The 27455-nt window shown below is 40.1% G+C and overlaps 1 protein-coding gene across 1 annotated transcript in view; it reads left to right on the top strand.

Moving 5' to 3' along the window:
• Nucleotides 1–27455, top strand: part of tnca (tenascin Ca) — a 49721-nt gene extending 22266 nt beyond the window's left edge. Inside the window, exons 4-31 of the mRNA XM_058616834.1 lie at nucleotides 2700–3258; nucleotides 4308–5621; nucleotides 5943–6206; nucleotides 6290–6405; nucleotides 7217–7370; nucleotides 8524–8793; nucleotides 9392–9577; nucleotides 9663–9752; nucleotides 9942–10205; nucleotides 10772–11173; nucleotides 12384–12833; nucleotides 13294–13572; nucleotides 15002–15274; nucleotides 15466–15738; nucleotides 15836–16108; nucleotides 17063–17380; nucleotides 18349–18621; nucleotides 18762–18884; nucleotides 19472–19615; nucleotides 19733–19852; nucleotides 20032–20175; nucleotides 20680–20810; nucleotides 21016–21148; nucleotides 22514–22665; nucleotides 22858–22954; nucleotides 23514–23675; nucleotides 24160–24323; nucleotides 25008–27455. Of these exons, the coding sequence (XP_058472817.1) occupies nucleotides 2781–3258; nucleotides 4308–5621; nucleotides 5943–6206; nucleotides 6290–6405; nucleotides 7217–7370; nucleotides 8524–8793; nucleotides 9392–9577; nucleotides 9663–9752; nucleotides 9942–10205; nucleotides 10772–11173; nucleotides 12384–12833; nucleotides 13294–13572; nucleotides 15002–15274; nucleotides 15466–15738; nucleotides 15836–16108; nucleotides 17063–17380; nucleotides 18349–18621; nucleotides 18762–18884; nucleotides 19472–19615; nucleotides 19733–19852; nucleotides 20032–20175; nucleotides 20680–20810; nucleotides 21016–21148; nucleotides 22514–22665; nucleotides 22858–22954; nucleotides 23514–23675; nucleotides 24160–24323; nucleotides 25008–25118 (7158 nt within the window). The 5' untranslated portion in view covers nucleotides 2700–2780 and the 3' untranslated portion in view covers nucleotides 25119–27455. The remainder of the gene's footprint in view (nucleotides 1–2699; nucleotides 3259–4307; nucleotides 5622–5942; nucleotides 6207–6289; nucleotides 6406–7216; nucleotides 7371–8523; nucleotides 8794–9391; nucleotides 9578–9662; nucleotides 9753–9941; nucleotides 10206–10771; nucleotides 11174–12383; nucleotides 12834–13293; nucleotides 13573–15001; nucleotides 15275–15465; nucleotides 15739–15835; nucleotides 16109–17062; nucleotides 17381–18348; nucleotides 18622–18761; nucleotides 18885–19471; nucleotides 19616–19732; nucleotides 19853–20031; nucleotides 20176–20679; nucleotides 20811–21015; nucleotides 21149–22513; nucleotides 22666–22857; nucleotides 22955–23513; nucleotides 23676–24159; nucleotides 24324–25007) is intronic.

Genomic DNA, 27455 nt, shown 5'->3' with positions numbered 1-27455 from the left:
TGGCACTCACCAGATGTGTAACTTTAGCTTAGGGTTATTATGTGCCTTAACATATTACTGGAGAAGGTGTGTAAGTGTTGGTAAAGGGCACTTGAGAGAAAGGTCAGGTCAGAGTTGCAGTCAAAGGTCAGGACAATAATGGGGAAAAAGGATTGATGAGAGGGTTTTGCCTTTGTACTCACAATTCTTTTAAAGGGACTTTGGGGAAAGACACAGAGGAAATTAAGGACAACATCCACAAATCATCCGTTTGATCTGCATAAGACCTGCAGATTTCCTGATGACATGAAGGAAACATTCTGTTTATAAAGTTATGGTCTGTTGAGTCTGATGTGGTGGTTTTCACACAAATGCTGTGCAAACCTTTAGCATTTCTTAATCCAAACAATTCTTAATTGAAACAAAAGGGAATACACCCAGGCTTGAGCTGTCAACAGTTGATAGTTACACTGCAGACCGACAATATAGAACTACATTCACTATATTAGCGCTGTATTGCGTAACTGTTTAACTTAAACATTTAAACCATTGTCGAATAAGTAAACATAATGGTCTTTCATCAACACACACCAAACACAACACAGCTGCTGCTGTTCACTGCACCGTGCAGCTCCATATATATGAAACACATTTTGGGTGTAATTACATTCAAACACAATTTCAGAGTTACAAATATAACTTGGATATGGATGTAAACACCGTCAGTGCGTCACCACTCACATAAATAAAAAGTCGTTCTTTGGCTACCAGGAAAATTAAACATGCATACATGCTGTATACATTTGTAAAAGACATACTGTACATGCAGGAACGCACACTGTAACAGACGTCAAATACAAAGCACAGTATTTATAGTTTGACTGAAAATAATTTCAATCGAAAACTGACAGATGACTCTTTTGATGTAGAGAATGGACAGGGCGTGAGACTTTTCCCACCTGACAAGAATTAAGTATCTCTTAATTGCAGTATTTGCAGTGAAATTATGTCGTTAAAAACTTAAGTATTAAGTGGAGTAAGAGGAAAAATAAACTTGTATTGAACTTTTTTTCCTTTCTGACAGTGGCGTATCAGCATTCATTGTATGAATTACAATTTTCCAGGTGATGTCATGAGAAAGTGCACCACCTGCTTTTTATGTATACTGTTAAATAGTTTTTTCTTGTGGTTGCACGTGTGAGCACTGTTGGGAGTTACAGAGCACAAAAAAAAGAAGAAAAATCTGGACCAAATCCATAAATCTATCACTGACAGGGTTTTATCCCTCCCAGACATCATGGCAGCAGACAAGCATGTGCACCAGGGGAAACATCCTGTGTCAAGTGATAAATGTACAAGATGCAAACTATAGATGTGATGGGGACGCCGTCATGTCATTTGCTGCCTGTGTGAGGATGAGATGTTTAACATTAGATACTGAGGTGAGCCGGATGTTTTGAAGTATAGGTGATGAGTAAATACAGTAAACTTCCATTTATGCACTGCAGCTTTCTGTTATAAGCAGTTCTGTATTGATAACAGTGTCAGACAGTGTAGTCACTCCACTCAACTCCTTTGTATTGTATTATTTTAATTTAAAATAATACAGTTAATTCTAATACTCAGATCCTCTGGAAACTGAGGACAAGTCATCCATGAATGCTTTCCCACGCCGTGGATGGTTGTCATTAGTTCTACTTTGTCTCCCACATATTATAGTGTTATTTATGTCCAGCTGATGAAGTCATCTGAGCAGTTAATGGGTTGTAGAAGGATTGTATCTATGGGGCAATTTGTTTTTATCCGTTTTCACATTATTTTCACATTATACAAAGTGTAAATAGGGGACATTGGTGGACTTAATTTGTGTGGCCATAGTGTGGCAGAAGTTGATGTGCCAACACAACTGTGAATTCCTTAGTATTAAATCCCTTTCTTAAATTGCAGTACATGTGCTCCGTCACCCTGATTAACTCTACATGTGATAAATGTAAAACATATGTAGCAGTGAATAGAGTCTGTGTTAAGTCTGTTTCTTTTTTACTTTTTATAAAACCTAAAATCCCAAGAAGAAAAAGCAGACAAATTATGTATTTAGAAATTGCTGGGTTCAACGTTATGCTTCACTATCTTCTATTCTGTCGTGTCTGTTTTATCTCAAATGGCAGGTTCAGGAAGAATTTGGAGGGTGGCACAGTCTGACCATGTTGGAATGGAGAAATCAGGGTGTGAAGAATGTGAATGTAAAGAAATACAGACATAAACATGGCCTACATTTTAAAGGTCAATTTGAACAATTTATACATGAAAACGATTCGCTTGTTCAACACATTCTAGCCATGATTTCAATATTTTTTACGTTTTTTTTATACTTTGAAGTACAAAAGGTAAGTGAATTAAGAAGGCAGGGAAGGTAGAGGGCAAAAGCATGAGTACTCATTACTGGATGTAAAGAAATACACAGACAAACACATTGACAGTTCTCTTTATTCCCAACTGCATTTTGTGGGGAAATGCACATGTTTATATTTAAATGTAGGCAATGCAGCTTTAAGAGATTTGACCATAATCATTTGTAATCATTATATTATGGATCTGCAAATATAAAATGTTTTCATGTTTTGTTGTGAAGTATGATTTGCTACATGTTGAATTTCAAGCATTAAATGTTACAATAAAGTTATGTTTGTCTAATTGCTTGTTTTCTGTCTATTTTCCAGAACCCTCACCATTGATTAGTATTGGTCTTAAGTCAGAGGTCAAATTGATATTTATTTTTACTAAATCCACATCCCGACACCATGGATGTGAGAGGCTTTCTGGGCTGCCTCCTCCTCACTGCTCTGCTCTGCTTATCAAACGGTGGTATTGTGAAGAAAATCCTACGTCATCGGCGACAGGCTCTGACACCCTCCAAAGGACAGAACGTCACCCTCCCCAGTGCAGACCAACCTGTGGTTTTCAACCACGTCTATAACATCAATGTTCCGGCCAGTGCCCTTTGCTCAGTGGACCTGGACACACCAGAGAGCACACCTCTCCATCCCAGAGACGCACCAGCCTCATCGGGCCATCACCACACTGAGCATACTGTTGATGGCGAGAGCCAGATCGTTTTTACCCATCGAATCAATATACCTCGGCAAGCCTGCGGCTGTAATGAAGACCTGCCCGGCCTGAAGGAACTGCTGATCCGGCTGGAGTTGCTTGAAGGTGTTGTTTCATCTCTGAGGGATCAGTGTGGCAGTGGCGGAGGTTGCTGCAGTGCACAGGTTACAGGTGGGTGTGATTCGTCATATTTGTACATAACACCATTATTGAAATAATCCATTATATATATCCATAATTTGCATTGAAACGTGTTCCATTTAAAAGACCCACAAGTCCCAGTACAAAGCACATCTGCTCCATCCATCTCTTGTGAAGGTCTTTGGAATCAAATGTGGTGGTGTATTTTTCACCCTCGTGCAGTAGAGACCACTTCAATGAATCTGAATGGGTCTTGATTTGGCTCAAAGTACAACGTATGTAGTTGCTGTTATATCACTTAGAGTAATAAACCTTGCCTTGCAGTTGCCAAAATAAGCTATGTCTGAATGATACTCTAAAATGAGTAATTTTAAGTTTTGGGAAATAAACTTATTTGTATTCATGTTGTAAGAAAAGGAAAAAAAGAAAGAAATGGCTGTCAAACAAAGAATGAATCCCCCACACAGCCTCCTATATAAATACAGCTTTTTGCTTTTCAAAGTATGTATGACAACACTTGCTAGTGTGGGATCTCTCGAGATGTTTGTCGGTGGATTTGATTTCCCTTAGAACAGAGCCAGAGAAGCTGTTTCTCTCTGTATTTTCCAGTCACTGTGCAAAGCTAACTGGCTGTTGCTTTGTATTTGGCACTATGTATGTAAAGTCTGACTTCCATAAGAATGATCAAGTTGATTGCGCTTAGAAAAGAGATCGAGGTGTTGAAAGAAATGATCAAATCCACTCTCATAGACAGTGGCGTGCACAGACATTTCAGCACACGTCGGCTCAAGTGAAATAGGGTCACCCCCGAATAAGAGTTAATTGAAAAAATGTACAGTGGCAAATCTTATACTTCACTGTTGTCTCGTAGACAATACAACTTGAATGCAATTTGTTTGAATTGTTACACACTTTTAGATGATGCTTCAACAAATAATAGTAAACAAATGGCTAGAGGCCTACTATCTGTGTACTTCCATGGCTGTAGAGATGATATTCAAACTTTTAACTTTGATCAATAGAATGTGAAACTAATATTAGTCTTTTTTTTTTTTTTTTTTTTTTTTTTTTAATCAAAGGTGAGGTGGTCACAAAACCTTACTGCAATGGTCACGGAAACTACAGTGGTGACACCTGTGGCTGTGTATGTGAGCCTGGTTGGAGGGGACCCAACTGCTCTGAGCCCAACTGTCCTAGCAACTGCCAGGACCGAGGACGCTGCGTGGACGGAAAGTGTGAGTGCTTCCAGGGTTTCTCTGGAGAGAACTGCACACTCGACGACTGCCCTGTGAACTGTGGAGTCCATGGCCGTTGTGTGGGCGGTCTTTGCGCCTGCTCGGATGGTTTCTTTGGGGAAGACTGCTCCGAGACCAACTGCCTCAACAACTGCAGAGGCCGTGGCCGTTGTGATGATGGAGACTGCGTGTGTGACGTCCCCTGGACAGGTACTGACTGCTCTGAGCTCATCTGTCCCAAAGACTGCTATGACCGTGGGCGCTGTGTGAATGGCACCTGCTACTGTGATGAGGGCTTCACTGGGGAGGACTGCGGAGATCGCACCTGTCCCAATAACTGCCATAGTAATGGTTTCTGTGTTGATGGACAGTGTGTCTGCACTGCTGGCTACAGCGGAGAGGACTGTTCTCACCTCACTTGCCTCAACGACTGTAACGACAGAGGTTCGTGTGTACATGGAATGTGTTTATGTAACGAAGGCTACCAAGGTGAAGACTGCAGCCAGTTAGTGTGTCAAAACAACTGTAACAACAGAGGCCAGTGCATAAATGGACAGTGTGCATGTGATGTTGGTTTCCAGGGCGATGATTGCTCTGAGCTTTCCTGTCCCAACAACTGTCAGCATAGAGGGCGCTGTGTTAATGGCCAGTGTGTCTGTGAGGAAGGCTACGCTGGGGAGGACTGCAGCATCAAGTCCTGCACCTCAGACTGCTACGGCCGTGGCGAGTGCATTGACGGACGTTGCGTATGTCATGCAGGCTTCAAAGGTGACGACTGTGGTGAACTGAGCTGCCCTAACAACTGCCAAAACCGTGGCCGCTGCATCGATGGGCAGTGTGTTTGTGACGAAGGTGTCACAGGAGAGGACTGCAGTCACAAAGCTTGTCCCAACGACTGCCTGGCCAGAGGTCACTGTGTAGATGGCAAGTGCGTCTGTCAGGAAAGCTACTCGGGAGATGACTGCTCTGTGCACGCCTGTCCAGACAACTGCAACAACAGGGGGCGCTGCATCAAAGGGAGGTGCGCTTGTGAGAGTGGATATGAAGGAGAGAGCTGTGCAGAGCTGAGCTGCCTCAACAACTGCGACGACAAAGGCCGATGTGTGAATGGTCAGTGCATGTGTGATGAGGGATACATCGGCGAGGACTGCTCCAGAGGTAAGAGCCTCTGTTCAAGCGTGGTGCAAAAAAAGTTTGCTTTACAGTTTCCTGACCGTTTCTACTTGTTCAATAAAAGCAAATCCAAAGTGATGCAATTTCCTCTCCCCTCAATGTACCCACCATTCATTCCAAGAAACTATTTTAGTGAATTTAAAAAAAGAGGCTGTCACCATAATGTGTTGCCATTTTCTGCACTTTGGTCAATTTATTTTGCAGTTCCTCACACCACAGCCAGATGTGACACTGGAGTTTGCATCAGCTCGCTGGTGTGTGACATCTGGTGGTTATGAGAATTTTTCTTTTTTCCCATTCTTCCAGTGTCTCCTCCAAAGGACCTTACTGTTGACGAGGTCACAACTGACACAGTGGACCTGTCCTGGAAGAATGAGATGTTGGTGACAGAATACCTTGTGACGTTTGTGCCCACCATTCCTGGTGGTCTTCTCCAGGAAATCACTGTGTCTGGAGACAAAACGTCCGCCACTGTCAATGAGCTTGAACCTGGCATTGAGTATATCATCAGTGTCTACGCCGTTCTGAGCAACAAGAGGAGTATCCCTGTCAGTGCGAGGGTGGCTACAGGTACCCCACAGCCCCCGTGTTAGCTAGTTCCTTTGGCAAAATGTGGATAAATGTTTTCATTAATTTTGTTTCCATCATTCCAGCTCTACCACAGCCACAGGGTGTAAGATTCAAATCTGTCAGAGAGACCTCAGTTGAGGTAATGTGGGACCAGCTGGACATCTCCTTTGATGGCTGGGAGATCTATTTCCGCAACACGGTCAGTCTGCACATCACTTTTGAAGGCTTGCTGAGAATTTTATGGACTGGGGGGGAGGAATTTACAAGCTTTGAAAGTGTCAGCGAAACATGGATTTATCTCACCACTAACCATTAAAGTTGCCTTGGTGTCTGGAAATCATAGATCTATAGGTACGTCTTCAATCAAAAAGTTGCCTATACACCAGGGAGGTTTCCTTAATCATTCTGGAACTTGTACTTCCCTGACCTCCAAACTTGATGGGCAATTAATATGATGTACTTCACTACATATCAGTAAGAATAGTGATGTGGTTTTCACTCATTCTCATGTAGATATGTCCAATTGTAGAATCAAAGTTAACAAACATATCAAAATACTTTAAATACTTAGTATGGTGACACGTGACTTATATGCTCAGATCTTTATTCAGTCAGTAGCAAAGACTCTACTTCTGTTGGTGATATGATTGTTTTTACAGTTTTTGAACCATACCAATTTATAATAGCTGAACCCAAACATATACATGTATGCATCCCTTAAAATGATTCTCCAAAGATGATTTTAAGCTCAATAATAATGAATAGTTGAAGAGTTTAGGATATGTAGTCGACCTATTTGGATTGTTGAATTAGAGTGTGTTGGAAAAGAATTTCATGTTTGTTGTTAAAACATGATTCTGTAGTCAGGAGAGTCCAAACCAAATATCTTTGGGGTGGTTTGAAAAATATTGCATGGGTGGAACTGGTTTTGGTGAAATTAAGACAAAAACATTTTATGTGATTGTTTGCATGGATGCACTGACTCAATGTTTTTGCATGTATCCATGCAGAAAGAAGAGAATGGAAAAGTTGTGAGCGTCCTGCCGTCCTCTCAGAACCAGTTTCTTCAGTCTGGCCTTGGACCAGGGCAAGAGTATGAGGTCTCCATCAGCATCATCAAGAACAACACAAGAGGACCACAAACATCCAAAACAGTCACTACCAGTGAGTTTTACGCTGTACAATAATCTTCACATCACTTTAACACAGTAATAAAATACAATAATGTCACCGAGTGAAATTCCTTAATGAAGAGTAACAACAATAAGTACCAGCTGGCTATCTGCAGTCCCATCTAACAGATTGTCAGTTAAGAGTAATAACTCAAACAAATTGAATTTCAGCCTAGCATGACCATGTTGTAACTCTTACACTAAATCTTGTTCTTAGCTCCTGTCCTCTGCTCACTGAAACCTTTACTGTCACTCCATACATTCTGTTGTAAATATCCCCCAGTTCCTCGTGCAGTCACTTTTGCAGGCCAGTCATCACTGTGCATGGAAAAGCCATTTAGTTTACAAGTCTGTGTCCATGGACTCCTCGGGTATCGCTCCATTTCATTTCTGATGTAATCTATTTGTATAAGCTGTAACTAGACACAGGTCCCAGAAATGAATGATAGAAGTAAGGCTAAACCTTGTCCTCCCCGAGGTCTTTTTAGCACTGCTCCAAAACATTGAGAAAGGATGTTTCCTCCACATGTAAACACAGGAGGTTTGTCACAGAATGGCACAGAGAGAGCCAGCAGAGCCAAGTTGAGTTTTATATGAGAACAAATGAACAAAAACAACTTTGCAGGGGTGCTAATGTTAGGTCTCAGAGTCTTTTCTTTTCCTTTGATACAGTATCCAGAAATCACACATACAGTATATAGAGACTAAGTCTAAATTATTCCTACACAGATGATATCTTTAATATGCAATGCCCTCCTGCTGGGTCTCCCTTCATGCATAATTAATTCCCGACAGATGGTCCAAAATGTGGCAACAGTCCGTCTGGTCTTTGATCTACTAGCTCCCCTTTGGCTGCTTGAATCAAATTCAGCTTGCTCATGTTTGCCCACAGAGTGACATCTGGGTATGCAGCCATCTACGTAAACTCAATCACATTGGTTTATTGCTCCTTCTCACACTCAAATGGATTTGCGTCAACCATATTGAGCTGTTTGTAATTTTTACAGCAAGTTGGACATTTTCTCTCAATAATGTCATCTCCATCTATTAGCTAATGGAGGGGGCATCGTTTCTCATACAGATTTTTTCCCTGCAAATATTTTTAACCCCTGTTGACCACCACTCTTACGTAAACTTTCTCCCAGAGATTGACGGCCCTCCTCAAGTGGAAGTGAAGGATGTGACAGACTCCTCAGCACTGGTGAGCTGGTCTCAGCCAGTTGCTCCTGTGGACAGTGTCACTATGTTTTACGGGCCCACCTCCGACCCCTTGGACAAAGTCAGAGCAGTGATTTCCCCTCCTGACAAGCAGTACAGCATTGATGGTCTGAAGCCGGACACTGAATACACAGTGTCCCTCACCTCAAGCAGCAGAGATGTCACCAGTGACCCTGTCACCACCACATTCATCACAGGTAGGCTTGTGATGGCAAAGCTGCATATACTTTGTATGTATGGTTCCCATTACACACATAATTTATTTTCAGAATGTGGTGAATAGGCTAAATCTAGGGTCTTTATTTTATTATTATTTTTTTATTCTTTTTTTTCTTTTTTAAATGTTCAACTATCAAAGAATCCTACTAAATCACAGTTACTGATAACCTAATATAACCCAGCCCTTATGGCCCTGCGTGCCACTGTTATGATTTATGAATATGAAAACAAATGAGAGGAACAATTATGACCCTAATTCTTAGGGTCAAGTTTGCAGTTCATTTTTGTTTGAGCAGAATTGGCTAAGAACCACAATATCCAGCTGCTCAAGAAAATGATTACACCTTTCCAAAAAAATACATATAACATATGATCTAACATGGTCAACCAACATTCTTAAATTCTATGTAAATACTAGTAAAACAAACTACACTGAAGCCATGCAGTATTGCAATATGTGCTATTATATTGAGTTAAAAAATATGTATATTCATTTAGTGATAGTTTGATACAGTATCTATTTTCATGCTGCACACTTGTGTGCTATATAAATATATATAAATATGTTTATTTTAGCCCTAGATGCACCCAAGCACCTGCAGGCCGTGACCCAGACAGACACCAGCATTACTCTGGAGTGGACCAATAGTCAGGCAGATGTTGGCAGCTATCGAGTGAAATACAGTCCAATCTCTGGAGCAACTCATGGTGAGGAAGTGTTCCCACAAGGACCAGGAGGCACCACAAAAGCTACTATCACTGGTAAGAGTCAGTAACTATAAAGTAAAGACCCCCACAAGCTTGAACCAGTCAACATCAAAAATGTCTTTTTGTCTCTGTATGGCAGGGCTTAACCCAGGAACGGAGTATGGGATCGGTGTGACCGCCATGAAGAATGAGAGAGAGAGCCTCCCAGCAACTACAAATGCAGAAACTGGTGAGAGACGCAGCCGAGCAGCTGTCCAAACACTTGTCTTTCACACCCTCTATAAACAAACAGAAGTCCAACTGAAGTGACGAAATGAAGTTCATAAGTTTGAAAGTGATTTATGAGTTGTGTTCACCTTGCAAAATGAGTAAAAATTTAAATTACGCTGCTTTATCTCATTCTTGTCTCGTCTGTAAGACATCGATCCTCCCAGAGAGCTTGAGGGAACGGAGTCCACGGAGACCTCTGTTGCTCTGAGGTGGCAGAAACCTTGGGCCAAGTTCACTGGTTACAGGCTGGTATATGTGTCCGGAGATGGCCAGCTGGAGGAGGTAGAGATCCCATCCACAGCCACGAGCTATGTCATGTCCAGCCTCACTCCTGGAATGAGCTACACTGTCACACTGACCGCAGAGAGGGGACACAAGAAGAGCGCACCTGTCACCCTGGCTGCAAACACAGGTGGGTTGAGAACCACAATACTGCAATTTCATCACAATGTGCCTTTAAAGTGAGAGCGAAATAATAACTTTCATCCAAAATACACAGCATCCATCACAGCTTTGACAGAGGTGCCATTCACCCTGTTGTAAATTGATGTAACACCAGACATCATTTGAAGGTTGAAATCCTACATTGTGTCACTTTAAAAGTCTCCAAATGGTGACACAGAGTAATTTTTACTGTGAAGCAGCCACAGGAAACATTGTGTTTCTCACAGAGACCATAATCCTTTGTTCATAAATATAAGACTTAATTTCTTTTATCACCAGATCAGTTTTATTTTTTGTAAGGTACTTGCAGAGCAGGGAAAAAGAGTCTCTGTGAGCAGTAAAATTAAGAGTTGCAGTCAACCAGCCTAGCAATTCTTTACAGTTATTTCATCAACTGTCTAGAACAACATAATAGGGCAGGAGTTTAGTCATCAGTTGTGTTGCTAAAATCCATCCAACAAACCCAAAGAAAATGACATGCACCTCCACCTAAATGATACTTTCTTGATTTGTACCTCTTTTTTTTTCTTTTAGCCTCATTCACATTTTATTTAGCTGACACAGACGACCATGAGCTAACGACTTCCACAGGCTCGGAGGACAATTTCATTAGCTTTGTGAATTTAGAAACCTCTGAGTCCCAGTTCTCTGGGATGGAGCCTGAGGAGGATGAGCTTGGATTGCTGACCGTTTCAGGCGTCACATCTGATGGATTTGAACTCTCGTGGAGACTAAACGCTCACAGCCTTTATGATAGCTTGGCAGTAGAATATAAAGACACTCTGCGATTAAGGGATGTGGGAGAGGTCCAGCTTCCTGCAGATGCCACTGGCTCTAGAATCAGAGGCCTGACAGCATCGACAGAGTATCAGATAAAACTTTATGGAATTACAAGTAGCCAGAGATCTGCGATACTTGAAGCTGTTGCAGTCACAGGTATAAGCTTCTTTTTTAGACTGAGACAATTTGTCTTGGTGTTAATACCTTCCTCATTTCAGCTGATATATTTGTTTAATAGAGGCCAGGCAGTTTCTTAGATTAGTGTTATGATTTGCATGCTGCTAGTTTAATCATTAGGATTTCCTATCATAAATCTTTTTATTAGTAGAGATGTTCTGATACTGATACCAATATTGGCAATACCTTTGTCACTGCAGAAAATGCCAGAGTTTATGCACTGATCCGTTACAAAGTCTTTAAGCTTACTAAGTTTCTTCCGGATAAAGCTTATGCTAATGGTGTAGTCATCACTCTCATACAGGGTAAGTACAAACAGCTGTTGAAATACATAATTAAAGTAGGTATCTTTTTAAATAGGCTGGTATTGGAGTTGATATTGGCAAATACACAAAATTCAGGTATCACTATTGGTATTGGAGAAGAAAAATGATATCAAAACATCTCTATTTATAAGTAATTTCTGCTTTAGCATGACAGACAAACCCAGAAGTAGGTGATTTTATTTTCACCAAAAACTCATCATCTCATCCTTTATCTTCTGAGGCTTCAGTGCTGCAAATGTTGCTTACAGAATTCATAACATGAAGAAGTCTACAGTGGGAAAAGTTTTCTCCCCGAGCCATTATCACCATTGGGTGCAATGGGTCACAGTGTACTGGCTGCCCTGATTGCTTTCTGCATTTGAACATAGAAATGCATCCATTTGGCTCTCTGGAAGCCTTGTTACCAACAATTCCATCCCAGATATTCTTTGTATCATTCCCATTTGCACAATCAAGTGATCTCTCTTATCAGTTGTAGGAAATTACACCATAAATAACTCGCATGTCAAACAAGTGATTCAACATTCTTTCTGTAGCCCAGCAGAAACAAAATGGCTGTGCATGGCTTTTTCATCCCTTTGAAGATAACTGTGTATCTCCACTGCGGTGGACTACTCAGAACCTTCAAATATTAATAACACTGATTCAAGGTGTTGTTAATGACTCAGCTGTTGCTTGATGATATAAACTGCTCCTGGAAAAGTTGAGATTAAGAACAACGAGAAGTTCAAAGGTTTTGTCTGTAGATATTTAATTTTCTGTCTTATTTTAACTCAGTTTTTTCTTGACAGGTTGTTTCTTATTCACCCATCAGCAGAGCCAGTAACACACTTGTACTTTAACCTGCTTTTATTCACTCATAGCGCCCATGCCTACCTCACAAGACGTACTTATGCTGAGCATCAAAGATGCCACTACATCCCCGCAATCTGCTCTGGATAATGACACAGTACTAACCCCGGTTACCCTTCGTCCTGTAAACACTGAGGCGCCTTCCACTTCTGAAAGTACAGTGATGAGCTCTGAGCCTCAGCCTGAAAGCCCAAACCTGGATGTACTGGAGAACCTCACAGTCACAAACGTTTCCTCCACTAATGTAAGCTTGGCTTGGTCGGCGCCCGACGAGTCATTTGAAAGCTTTTTGGTGGCGAGTTCTCCAACAGAGGAGACACAAGCCCATGTGGCCACATTACCAGGAAGTGTGAGGAAGGCTGAAATAGAGGGTTTATCTCCCTCTACACAATATAATATTACATTACAAGGGCTGGTGGAGGGAAAGCCATCCTTGCCTCTCAAAGATTTTGCAACTACAGGTACATGAAGCAAATATCATCAATTTTTTTTCCCCCACAGATGATTATGTCGTTCAAGTCTATCACCTGATTCCATATTTACTTCTGCTTGAACATCTGACTCATATTTACAATCGACTGTTATGGCCATAAAACTAAGACAGAGATTTTGAGATTTAATATCTCAAGGATTTCGGTTGTCATGCTGTAAGAAAAATATATAAAAAAATAAAAAATAACTTTATTGGAAAGTTTATCATTCAAAGTTTGAATCATATTTTGAGAATAAAGGCTTAATTTTAGTAATTAATTTTAAGAAATTAAATTAAAAACTCAAGTCTTGAAATTTTGCAAATTATGATTTATTTTCTTAGTGGGGCCCTAATATTCTATTGTATATATGACCAATGTGCCTTGAAACGTTATGCTATCGTAATATTTTTTGTCCATATGTTGACCTCACTCTGATCTGTTTATCTAGCAGGGGAGTTGAAGCCGGAGGTGGTGAACTTCACCATCTCTGACTTTACATGGGACAGCTTCACTGCGTCCTGGAGCCCCATGGGTGGGGAATTTGACGGCTTTGTTATTGAGGTAACAAACCTGGACAATTTCGTAGAGAGCCAGAACCTCACACTGTCTGGAGATGCTTTAAGCCTGGGAATCTCTGGGCTGAATCCCAACACCAGCTACATGGTTGGCCTGTTTGGAATGTATCAGGGCTCCGTCCTTGAACCTGTGTACATTGAAGCCACCACAGGTACCTGCAACTTACCTTGTTGCAGAGTTTTGTCTTCTTAACTCTTTGACCTTCCTTTCCTTCTACTGATTTGTTTGTTTCAGTTCATATGTGAAGCAGACACAGACATGACTCTGCTGCTCACAGTGGAGCACCGGCACCTCGCTGCATGACCTGAGAACAACATAACAACTCTAATTCCTGTTTTGTCATCACTGTTCAACACTCCAGCCACAGTGTACTGTACTGCTTCATCTTAACCAACATGCCGTGAACCATTCTCTACCCTCCAGCCACTGTTTCTGTCTAGCTGAGAGAGGGGCAGGGTGATGTGTGCCTGTCTCATCACTGTAGCCAAGCAGACGCCCCCTCAAATGTTCATTCTTACCCCGGACTGCTGCCTTCATCCCAGTTACTGTACCAAAATGCATGAAGCTCCTACCCCAACCCTCCACCCTCTACCATCCCCTGCATCGTGGTCAGGTTTGATGCTGATGTGCTGCAATGATTGCAAAAGCAAAGCAATAACTTACACCCTCCCCTGTCTGTCACACAGTGACAGTGCAACCGACCATCTCATTTCATCCCATCAACCGTCATTCGGTGTGTTTGATTGATTAACCTTGAAGGATCATTTGCCCATGGGTGTGTACAGTAAAGTGCTCACAGTTTGTGTAGTTTAGTGGCATTTGAGTTCTGTCAGTTTGTGTGAATGAAACTGAGGTAGCTTAGTTTTGTCCTTCCAGATAAAAGTTTATTTTCACACAGCCTCAAAGTAAATCTCATTTCCTTTTGAACTACTAGGTGGCAAATGATTAAAACGTCTTGTCCTTTTTAAGGTAAAATGCTAATACTTTAATTAGCAGTTAACTGTAATGCAAACCTGTTTGCCTAAAGTTTCTTTTGCCTGCTTGCATGTATTTGACTGTAGTTATAGCATGTAAAAAAACAACAACTTGTATTTACTTGAACTTTCTGTGGCAGTCCTACTCTGTTAGGCACTTCTCTGCTCTAATATTATGCAGAATTGATTCTGTACGTAATCAAACCCTGCTGCTTATGCATGATTTATATTATATTATATTTATTTTTTAACCACATTTTCACTTTTTTAATCCACACTTGCAGGCCAATATTTTTTTGCTATTCACCAAAAAGACTCAATTTGTTTTTCCGTTAAGAAAACAATTAGATGTAATTGCTGCATTAGTAACGATGGTAGACTTACTATATGCATTTTATTCAAAACCTATGTATTATGTCTCTTATTAAGCCAGTCAAACTATCAGGGACTGCAAAGTGATGGTGGTGAGTTTTCTGTAACGCTATACACAGTTTCATTAGATGAATCAAACTACACATTTTAAACTAACACATTTTCTATTTTAAGTCAGACTTGTGTTGTTCAACTTGGTTTTGATGAAAATCTAACGATGGTTTCTCTCTTTAGTGAATGAGCCAGTGGTTGGCAAACTATATCTGTCAAACTTAACATCAGAGAGCTTTTCAGTCTTCTGGAACAGCTCTGAAGGAGAGTTTGATGGTTTTATCCTGGAGATTATTGATTCTGACTGGCTGATGGAGTCAGTGGAATATAACATATCCCACAATGTAAAGTCCCACGATGTCACAGGGCTCAGGCCCAACACTGATTACATAGCCTACCTCTATGGGACATACAAGGGATCTCGAACAAGTGCTGTCAGTATTGTTGCATCAACAGGTATTTTGATTCTGTTTGTCTTTATTATGAGTCTTAAACTAAATAGGGCTATGTAAAATTACTTTCAACATATGCTTTATTATAAAGTTAAAGTTCGGCTTGCATGTTTACAACAAATTTCTAAAAAGAGACTAATACATGCTTTCTCTTGCTCTAAATGATTTTATTCTATATTTCTCTCTCTCTTGTAGCTGAAGAGCCTGATTTGTCCAGGCTAGTTGTTTCTAACATTACCTCAGACAGATTCTATCTGTCATGGCGAACACGAGAAACGGAGTTTGATAACTTTATTGTAGAAGTCAGAGAGTCTGCTTTGCCCTCGCAGGCGATGGGGCGCGCTCTACCAGGAGACGTGCGCGCCACAGTCATGGCCGGGCTCAAAGCGAGCACTAGCTACAACATAAAGCTGTACGCCAGCTCTGGTGGCCAGAACACACAGCCCCTATTTGCTGTAGCTACAACAGGTATCGCATCACATGTTTGCCTTGACACTGCATGCACCAAAACACATTGTTGCGTTAAAGCATAACTGAAAAGCTACATGTTCTGTCTTTTATTCAGAGGATGTCCCACAGTTGGGGCCTATAGGTGCTTCATCTATGAGTCCACATAATCTCAGTGTGTCCTGGAGCACTGTGTCAGGCCATTTTGATGAATTTGTTATCCGGGTCAGTGACTCCGTGCAGCAGTCTGATCCACTGGAGTTCAGACTGCCTGGTGAAATCCGTAACATTACAGTCCCTAACCTGATGGATGCCACAGGCTATGACATTGAACTGTATGGTATTTCTCATGGGCGCCACACTCCTTCTGTGTTAGCTCACGCCATCACAGGTACTATGTATTTTACTCATACTTTCAATTTCCTATTACTTGAATTTGTTAATGAAAAGAGTGTGTCACTCGCATGCAATTACATTAAGTATTTTACAGTATTAATCATTTTAGAATTTAAAACATTGTTAAGGCTGTCGGCAAATGTACCAGAATATTCTAAATTTGTTGCAGCTTTTTACAGCAAAACTCTAAGATGCATTTAAAGAACATTTAACTTGCATCACAAGCAGGCACATACAACTAATTTACTGTTCCCGAAGTTAACGAGTAGAAAGAGTAGCTGAGCATGCACAACTTATCCCATCTTTTGTGAAAGGCTTTCACAATATAGCCTAACATTTTAGATTTAAAATTGATTAATTTTATGTAATTTAATGAATTACAACTGAGATAAAGGACTGATCGATTAGAACTTTTACACACTAAGTTGACACTTCAGCACCCAAGTGTTAGCAGAACACATCAGGTTATCCTTAGGGTTTAAAGCCAAAGCTTTTGCAGTATGTTATTAAGCACTACATTAAAATATACGAGTTGATAGTTTTCAGACTTTTGCCTACTGCTCTATACAAACTCTTCTTCATATTTATCCATGAAGCTTTTGTCTTCTAATGGTCTGGAAGAGCATTTATCTAAAATGTCGCTTCAGAAAACTTTAACATGTAATGACAAGTTGCATCTATTTTCAATAGTCTGTAGCAGGAATATCAAGCACTCTGATGCATGTCAAATTTGCCCTGAATGTGCAGTTGCCTCTAAATCCTGGGGATGTTTGTTTTTTTAATCGGGTGACTATAATGTTCTGTCTCTAAAGCATTTTACCTCGCAGGAAAATCAAACTATGATTTGCTTTTGCAACCATTGCACACATTATGCTCCTAATGGAATCTTGTTCCGTTTCCCACGTCTGTTCCCTTTCACAAAACAAACAAAACCCCTCACCCCCGACAGCCTCTTTGCCTAAAGTGGAAAACTTGACTATTTCCAACATGACCCCCTACGGCTTTCGGGTGTCGTGGGAGGTGAGGCAGCAGCAACAGCAGCAGCAGCAGCAGGATTTACCCCCCTCTAGTGGGGGTTTCAGCCATTTTCACATAGTAGTAACCGACTCTGGCTGGCTACTGGAACCTCAGGAGTTCACTGTGCCAGGAAACCAAAGTCACCTGGACATCTGGGGCCTCATCACTGGAATAGGATATGAGGTCAGGCTGACTGGGGTGTCAGAGTCGGGGCTTCTCTCTCGGCCTCTGACTACAGTGGCTGTGACAGGTACAAATCACAGTGCACTGCAAGGCCCATCGTCTTACTAAAAAGTGCAACTACTGTTCATCTGTGTGTGTGTCTATGTAAAATCATTAAACCCTGATAGAATTTGAAGCTTCACCATCACAACCTGGCTGGTCTACAATAAGATATTATTCATACAATTTAAGTTTTCAACATTATAGAACAATTTTGGCTTGTGTATTATCAGATTTTGATGAATGCCATGTTTCCATGGTGACGCTTCAGTGCTGTACTGTTACCTAACCCTAACAAGTCTCTCTTCCAGAATTAACTCTTTTCCATCTTGGTATGCAGTTTGCCACCAGTAGGAGGAGATGTGGAGTTGCCATTTGTTTTTCTTATTCCTCTAAAATATGAAAACAAACATCTATGCTTGCTCATATTTTAAAGTGTGTTTTCCTTCAGATGTTTAATTATTGCACGTCTTTTGAAGTTTCATCCTTTTTATGATGGCTTATCAATTAAGTTTAAAAATCTCCATTGGAGAGACATAACCAAGAATATCTGAGGGAGGAAAACACTGACAAATCAACGACAATCTGAGCATGAAATGTCTAATGATTTAACTTCTAATCTCAGTCGTTTCTTTTTCTTTGAATGCACTGAATGCACAAGGCTGAGACCGCATGGAGACTTTGTCTCAAACAGAACTTGCTTAAATTGTTCCAACACATTTAGTGAACATGAACAAACTCACATAAATGAGCACTGTTTTAATTCTATTGTAATTCTCCCAAGAATATGCCTGTGTGCCCCCTGCTCTATTTTTAACTCCTCTTCACTAACAGATGTCCGATCATGGCAGATTGAGATCCTGCCAGCTGGAAACCTTTCTGACTGCCGACTTCTTCCAAACTGATCTTTGCTTTGGCTCTTTCCCCAAAGCTGATAAGTATTTCTGGGGAAAAAAGCCAAACACCCTCTACAACATTGTTTCCTTTTCTAAACAGAGGCAGAGCCGGAGGTGGAGCATCTCTTTGTCTCAGACCTCACTGCTGACAGCTTCCGTCTGTCATGGGCGGCTGATGAAGACCTGTTTGACAGATTTGTGATAAAAATAAGAGACAGCAAAAGATTGTCCCATCCTCAAGAGTACAGCGTCCGCGGTGATGAACGAACCAAGGTTTTAACTGGACTCATGAGTGGCACGGAGTATGAAATCGAGCTTTATGGTGTCAGTCTGGACCATCGCTCCCAACCTATCACTGGGGTTGCTCAGACAGGTACAAGAAAACACTACAAACTGTTTAAGGTTTAGCTCCATCTCTTTCTCTATTAGAAACTGAGGGTGCTGCCTTCTGTCTTATTTCATCACTTTACCTTGTTTTTACCCATTTTCCTGTATGCATTTACACTCTGCCAGGCCTGAGCACTCCACGGGGACTTCACTTCTCTGAAGTGACTGACTCTTCAGCCGTAGTTCACTGGTCCATGTCGTCCTCTTCTGTGGATAGCTACCGTATCACCTATGTGCCCTATGAAGGAGGTAAGACTTTGAGGTTATTGCATTTCTGCATAGAGATAGGTGTGTGCAGCAGAATAGGAGCCAGAGTACAGCTAGAGTTATGGAAAGTGCAATGAAAGTTCAACCTGTAAAAAGACATGACTCATATAATTGATGTACAATGCTGTGGGACTCAGGCAAAGTCTACACACAACTAATGGAAATGGCTATAAATTGCTCAAGACGGCCACACGAGGGCCCTCACACACTTGATGATCATAGTGGAATGGCCCTAAGCCCTCACTGATTTATCACAAACACACCTCACCGTCTGTGGGTCTGTGAGTTTGGAAACTGGGGCTGTTCATTCTGTACTGTTGCAGCCATAGATGAGCAGTTGTGAGGACCCAATGTTTGTGTAAAAATAGATGCACACACAGACACTAGCAATCTGAGCTCACTAACATCCTGTATTTGTTCAACAAATGATAAAGTTTGCTTGGATTGAACTCTGTGAGCCCTTGTCTCTGATCGCAGTCACCATAATAGAAGCATCCCAGAGTTATTTTCTCTGTCACGCTGCTGAATGTGATGTTTTTAGACCAGGACCTTTATTCTGCTGCTCACAGGAAGCCCCATGACCGTGTCTGTGGACGGCAGTGTGTTTGAGGCTTTACTGCCCAACATGAATCCTGGAAAGGCTTACCAAGTGACTGTCACTGCTGTGAAGGGTCTGGAGGAAAGTGACGCCAGCACTGACACTATAACCACAGGTTTGCTTTTTGTCTTACATTCTCAGTGATGTCTGCGTCAGTCTAACTTGTCATTGGAGACGTTTCGTAGAAAATTTAATTAAAGCAATTTCCTTGGTGTTCCTGTTTGTCTTCCAGCTTTGGACAGACCTCAGGGTCTGATCGCACTTAATGTCACCGACACTTCAGCCTTGTTGCTGTGGCAACCATCTGTGGCCACTGTTGATGGCTATGTCATTACATACACTACTGATTCAGGTGAGGTTTTTGTCTTTCTGGTTCTTTTGTTTTGTATGTTGGTTTGACTTTCATTAACACTTGATGAAAGCGGCAATCTTAAGAAGCAACTTTTGGTTTTGGTGAAGCAAAGGTTGCATTACTTTGAGAATCATGTGACTGGATCAGCTGATGCACGTGTCCCTTCCTTTGCCTCATAGTGTCGGCGGTGGTGGAGCATGTTTCTGGAAACACGGTGGAGTTTGAGATGGGTTCTCTGGCTCCAGGAACCCACTACACAGTTGCAGTTCACGCTATGAAACAAGCACTGAAGAGTGACTCTGCTCTGACTGAATTCACCACAGGTGTGTGCAAACACTGTAGCACCAGAATCAGGATTTGTGTACTTTAAAATGTTCATTTTTGAAATAACCGATGTAATGATTGAGTGAAAGTGTTTTGTACAAAGAGACAAAGCATTGCAAACAGTTGTCATCTGAATCTGCAGCTGCTTTGGCTTTATTAAACTTAGTTTTCTGTCACACTTGCAGCTGTTTTTGGACAAATACTAACTATAAAATTAAAGTTAAATGAAAGTTAAATAAAAAACATCTACTTAGTCAGACAAAACATAAATGTGTCAAAAATCATTGATGTTTAATTTTACTTAATTATGTTTGCAATATTGTTTTTTGTTTTTTTGTATTTTTTTTACCTTTTCTACCCTAAAAAATACCAGATTATTCCAGGTAAATAACAGAGCTAAAAGAGAGCACATAGATCTGTTGAATAGGTTTGTCATAGTAATAAATAAACATTAAACATTATCACTTGATTTTAAATCTGCAGTGTGATTTTGGTATTTGCAGATGTGGACCCTCCTCGTGATCTGACAGCCACTGACATTCAAACTGACAGTGCTACTCTCACATGGAAACCTCCACACGCCGCTGTCACTGGTTACACACTCACCTTCTACTCTGCTGATGGTAAATTCAGGGTACGTTCATCCCATCATCAGCTGAGCTGAAAACATATACTTATAACTAATCACCCTGAGGATCAAGTACAATTTATATGTTTGGATTATTTTCTTTCTGGGTTCAGCTTATTTGTATTAGTTAATGCAGTCAACCCTCCATGATCTGTTTATTATATTGTTAAAATGGTCCTGCACTGCATAACTGCTGTGTCTGTGAATTCAGGAAGTGGTGCTAAGCCCGACGGCCTCCTCTTACAGCATGGCTCAGCTAACCGGTTCTACAGAATACAGTGTGAGGCTTCGGGCCATCGCTGGACCAGAGAAGAGTCGACATGCAACCACTGTCTTCACAACCAGTAAGCATGGATACACACACATTTACTTTTTGCTTTACTACATCAACAGCTAGTTATGCACATATTCTGTATGATAAATCTGTACATCCGTATTTAAAAAAACAACTGATAAAATTAAATTTAGCAGCAGATATGCATTTTGTCCACGCAGTTCAAGTTGAGCGGGTGAAAACAGAGACCTTTGGAAATTATGACGCAGTTACCTGCATGGATTTCCTGACTTGTGAAATAAGGGTTCCATGAGTGCACTCACTTTCAGTTTCACCTCGTCATCAGTCTTATAAAAACACCCTTGGTCTACTTCTCACCATTGTTACCTCTCGTTAGTCATATTCTCAGACGCAGATTACTCCTAAAATACCCGTGGCCTCAGTGAGCTCAAATGATTCTATATTTCACCCTCGGAACAATAAGAACTGAATTGTTCCCCCTTCCTTTTTCCTCATCTCTTGACCCCTGACATTTATCTTGTGACTTAAGTTCACATTGATTAAAAGTGGCTCCACCTCAACAATACTGCAGCAGCAGCAGTAAACTGAGGCTTCCTCAGTGATGATGACCGATGATGTCTAATAGTGCAACACAGTGCGATATGCAATAGATTTTCTGTAAAATAAATACTTTACTGTTATGTATATTTTGCTGGTCAAAGTAAAGGCTGATAAAAATCTTTCACATACGAATATATAATCAAACCAATATACATTATTCTTGGAAAGATACCAACAGGATTTCAAATTAAAACATAACTAAAAATTGGTATGAGTCCATATTCCATATTTCAGCTGCAGAGCAATAAAAATTGAATGGTTCCCCTCCCTTTTTCTCATCTCTTGACCTCTCACTTTTATCTTGTGACTTAACTACGCGTTGATTAAAAGTGGCTCCACCTCAACAATAATAAACTGAGGCTTCCTCAGTCTTGATGACTGTATACCAGAGTAACCTAGTGGGATACGCAATAGATTTTCAGCCAAAAACCCTTTACCTTTACTGTTAAGTATGTAAAGGTGAAGGCTGATCATTTCAAACGTGAGATTTTAATTTGTAGTATTGTCAGTCTCAGTTCTTGCTGCTTTTACGTCAGTCATGTACTTCATATTTTGTGAGTGGTTATGTAACAGTGCATTCTTTCATTTCACATGATACTCCAGTCAGAGAGAGTGAAAAATAATCTGTGCTGAGCAGCTGCTGATGGAGAAAATGTTATTTTCTGCGTTCTTTCCTTTCCATCATTCTTGCTCTTTCACAATTCTGTACATTCAATCGTCCCATGTGTGTTTTTCTTATGTTTCAGGGATGAAATGAAGCAACTGTGTCCTCTGAGGTCTCAAGGATAATGTCTTTTTAATATGTGCTTTTCAGTCGGACAGTTGTTCAGACGGCCCAGAGACTGTGCTCAGATATTACTGAACGGAGAGACGACTTCTGGTCTTTACACCATCTATGTGGGTGGAGAAGAAGCTCAGCCACTGCAGGTTTACTGTGACATGACCACAAATGGGGGCGGATGGATGGTGAGTTAAACCCAACCTGCTGGAAACCAATTAACAGCAATTATAAAACCCTATTTCATATTTAATTACATATAATCTCACCGGTTACGCAACAGCTGTTTTCCTAATGACAAACAGCATCACGGTGACCTCAGCTGTGAATCTCGTTGTTGTTGTGAGGCCGATGTGACACTTACGAAAGTTTTTCCTCAGGTTTTCCTCCGACGCCAGAGTGGAAAGCTGGAATTCTACAGGAACTGGAAGAACTACACTGCTGGCTTTGGTAACATGAATGATGAGTTCTGGCTCGGTAAGATCATTCGTCTTTTTACCACGTGTTTCTCCCTCTCCCTCCCTACTGACTCAGAGTCATTAAATCTTTTTATGGCCCAAATATACACTCTAAAGTCGATGAATTCAAATTGCTGCAGAAAAGTGTTCAGCCCAGTGTTAAAACCATTTTTGGCAAATAATTAGGTAATAAAGACAGACTTAATGAATCTTTTACATATGGAAAAAACAATCACACAAATAAACATGATTCCTGGAAAAACCAACAGAATTAAAACAGTAAATGGATAACATTTTCAGCATTTCAACAGTAAAACAAATAACTAGTAATTGCTTCAGCGTAAGAAATGATTGAATTGGCTATATAGAATTAAAAGCTATAGACTACTTAATGAAATGTCACTTTAATAAAATGACATAAACGATAAGAAAAATAGAATATAAAATAAAACACATAATCTCCATAAATGTTACATTACTTTTTCCTTTTATAAATGTATAATTTTAAGTTGGCGAACAACTTGTGAACTAAAACTATGACTTATTAAACTAATACTTTTTATTCCATGTGTGTTCAGGTCTCTCAAACCTCCACAAAATCACCTCCTCTGGTCATTACGAGCTACGAGTGGACATGAGGGACAAGGGCAAGTCGGTCTACGCTCAGTACGACAAGATCACGATTGCAGAGCCAAGAACACGATATAAACTCTACGTCGGAGCATACAGTGGAACAGCAGGTAGGTATCACTTTAAATCAGTGAGTTTACATCCTACTTGTTGATATCTTAAGTTTTCAGTTTGCAAATTAAAATAAAATGGCAGAAACACTGAAAGAAAAGGCCAAAGGTATAGCTACAGTGTAAAAGTTTACATTTTAAACAAAGTGTAATGGAAAAAGACTTGGGGAATAAATGCTGAAACATAAGTCATCGACTGAAGACATGAAAAGCAGCAGCTTTTTGTACCAAACAGGGAAGAATATCAATCACAAACAACCTTGTTAATGTATTCAAGTAAAGTCAGTGTTGTATATGCATTCTTACTTAATATAAAGGTATAGTTTGACATTTGTTTTGCTTAACCCTTTAACACCTAAGCCTCAAAATGTCCATGGGTTTTTAATGAATGCTTTAGATAATCCAGCAGGGTAGTGTTGAATTGATCTCACGTGTGTCAGTAATCAGCTGGCGAGCTTCACTGATTAGTTCCTGTCTTTATCAGGTGACTCCTTGACTTACCACCAGGGTCGACCGTTCTCCACCTTTGACAACGATAACGATATCGCTGTCACCAACTGCGCCCTGTCCTACAAAGGTGCTTTTTGGTACAAAAACTGTCACCGCGTCAACCTCATGGGGAAATACGGTGACAGCAGCCACAGCAAGGTATGTACAGTTCACACTTTTCCATTTCATCATCAAAAGAAATAACCTGTGTATGAGTTTATTTAGTCATTTAGTCCCACTAAATGTCAATATTTTACACTTTTATTCAAGTTGTGTAGTTTGTAGGGTCAAAGTACCACAGATGATCACTAATTCTTCTTCATCAGAGGTTCTGCCTTCTGCCAATTCCTCATGGTCGGTCCGATACTGGTCAAAATCACTGGATCGGATATCGGACAGATAAAAATGTAAAAAAAAGAATGTAAAATCCGAAACAATCCAAAAATCCTATATATCGCATGCTTCACTATGCACAGACTGTAAAAATGTAAATAAAAATCAGCAAAAGCATTTTAGTTGAGTCATGTTTGGGCTGTTTTTCTTCTTTTTTGGGAGAACAATATTGATTAGACAGTTGACTGCATCGGACTTTGTGGTATCAGTATCGCACACAAAAAAGTAGTATCGTCCCATAACTTTGTCATTAAATTTTCTTGTTATTTAAGACCCTACAGGACATCTTAGTGTTTCTTGTAAATCACAATTTTACTCATTTTTCAATAGAAAATTGTATTTATTTCTACTTATTCCAACTCAGATTTGTATCGTGGAATTTGCTCCGTGTCTGTGAATTATAGGGAGAAAAGTTTCTTTTCCTCTGATTTGTGCTCTTTCTTTCCACAGGGGATCAACTGGTTCCACTGGAAGGGCCACGAACACTCGATTGAATTTGCAGAGATGAAGTTCAGACCAGCCAACTTTAAAAATTTAGAAAGCAGAAAAAAGCGATCATAGCTTGTTCTCGTCTCCACCTCGACCACCTGCTTCACCAGTCATGTACTTCAATGTTCCCTCATCTCTTAAGTATTCTCTAAATTATTCACAAACCATACTGGCAGTGTTAAATGAACCCGGAAAATTTACAACAAAAATTTGATTGATTTTGCGTTGTGTGAGTCATTATATTTGTGTGTTATATCAAAGTTTCAGGGGAAACTAGGTGTTGAGTTTAAGTGTGAATGGACATGATATTGGAGTTGTTATTGGGACTTAAACGACTGTATTCACATGAGAATTCATCGTTAAATTGTGTAAACTGAATCATTAACATGTCAAAGGCACATAGTCAGGGCGTCAGGCCACATCCTTCACATGAGGGGATTCAATTCAGAGTGACAAATGTCACTTTTTAAAAATGTAAAATTAATTTCTGATTCATTTGCAAATCCTTAGCTAAGGAGTTTCCTGAAAAGAAACAATCATAGGTAAAATAGAGTGTGATCCATCCATATACTTTTAATTGTTAAGCACAATCATGACTTATGATCACTCACAAGTTTACAGTTGTGAGTTTTAAATGTTTAAAGTGAGTAAATTCTTTTTAAGGAAATTCATCTGTAAGTAAAAACAAAACTTATTAAATGACTGTATAAAAACATTGTGATTATCCTGTGATTAGTACAAAAACACCTGGTTCTCAGAAACAAAAATAAAACCATAACATTTTTGTACAACTGCAGCTGCATTTCAGGCCTCTAATACAATTGAATTAAGTTTTGTTTTTGTTTTCAAACAAATCGGATGCTCTTAACCACAACCTTCAATGTTCATGTGTTATGTATAAGGTCTATAATTCTGTCCAGCAGATGGCAGCATTTACTCTATGTACTCATGGTTGTTCATGATGGATTTGGTTAACTGTTGCTAGTCTGGAGAATAGTTTAGAGCACAAATCATAAATAATTAACAGCACCATCTTCAGATGTTTAAAAGAAATATGTTCAGTGTTCTTAGAAATGGCCTTTGAAGTTATTTTTAAAAGTCTTGCACCACTATGTAATGTAACTGATCCCAACTACCTTTTATTTCTGAGTATACTACTTTTTTATCTTGCTGTAGGTCCAGCAATAACTCAATTTTAAGTTTTTCATATGTAAGTTAGGTCAGTTTTTGCCTTGTTTATGAGTCTAAGTCGTGTTTATGGATTATCCTGCATATGTCATCATGAATTTGCAGAAGATACAAATGTTACTACATTCATGGTCCTCTGTTGAATTCTCAGATTTGTATCAATTACAGAAACCTTGTTGTAGCAGAGAAAACGTTCACCAAGTGGAGAGCAAATAAAATATCGTTCAATGTTATTGCAGGAGGAAGTCTTTTACTTTTGCCTCATATAGAGTTTAATGTGAAGGATGTTAATCCTACATGTTACATACAGTAAAAGTCAATTTTTTTTCCCTTAAAGATTGTTAATTAAGCGTATCAGTACATTCCTGCTCCAGGATCCTAAAATTAGTTTAAAAATGAATGCAATTTCTTTAACCATTAAATCCATTATTTGGCTAAGATCTGCAGTGAAACCTGGAGCTTTGATGTTTGAAGACTTGACCACAGATTAAAATCACAAGAGCATTTATGGAGGGATAAGTTCATTTCAAAAATGGGACTGTCCTACATAACTTGAGTTAATTTCAGTCTTTCAAGATCAGGCAGGTGACCCAGTGATCTATTGCTACTGTGTCTCTTTGTAACACGAGTCATTCATCTGGATCTGGAGCCACTTCCATGTCCTCTCTGCACCTCATTCTGTTTGTTTTACAGCTCACACTTTAATGGGCACATTTCGGCCCCCTGCGTACGATGATCACAGAGAACGCGCAGGAGTAGTGAGAATAGAACGGAGTGTGAGATCTCGTAATGATCACAGCTTTGGTTGTCTTGAGTATTCGTGCTCAGGCTGACCCTCACACGGTTTATGAGAAGCACGTCTCCCTCGGCTGTTGGAAGTTTTGGAGAATGTCATGTTTGAAAATGACAATAAGGAATGCATAGACGGGTTACGAGACACAAGATGTTGCCTGGCACAGAGCTGGGAGTTTTCCGCACCAAGTTCAAGATTTAGAAATAACTTGCCCTGGATTTACACCTATGCTTATCCCCGAGATCTAATTTCTGTCTGAGATGTTTCTAAATAAGGAGGTCATGATTCAAGTGTCCTTGTAATAGCTTCATAGTGATGGAGACAAGCATAAAATCTTTGCAGTGATCTCATCCCTCCGTGTTTATAAAGAGTTGTCTGGCACTTGTCTATTAAAAACAAATTCTGCAATAAAAAAAAAAACAATCATG

This window comes from Solea solea, chromosome 19, assembly GCF_958295425.1.
Source record: "Solea solea chromosome 19, fSolSol10.1, whole genome shotgun sequence".
Lineage (NCBI taxonomy): Eukaryota > Metazoa > Chordata > Actinopteri > Pleuronectiformes > Soleidae > Solea > Solea solea.
This window is presented reverse-complemented; position numbering and strand designations above follow the sequence as displayed.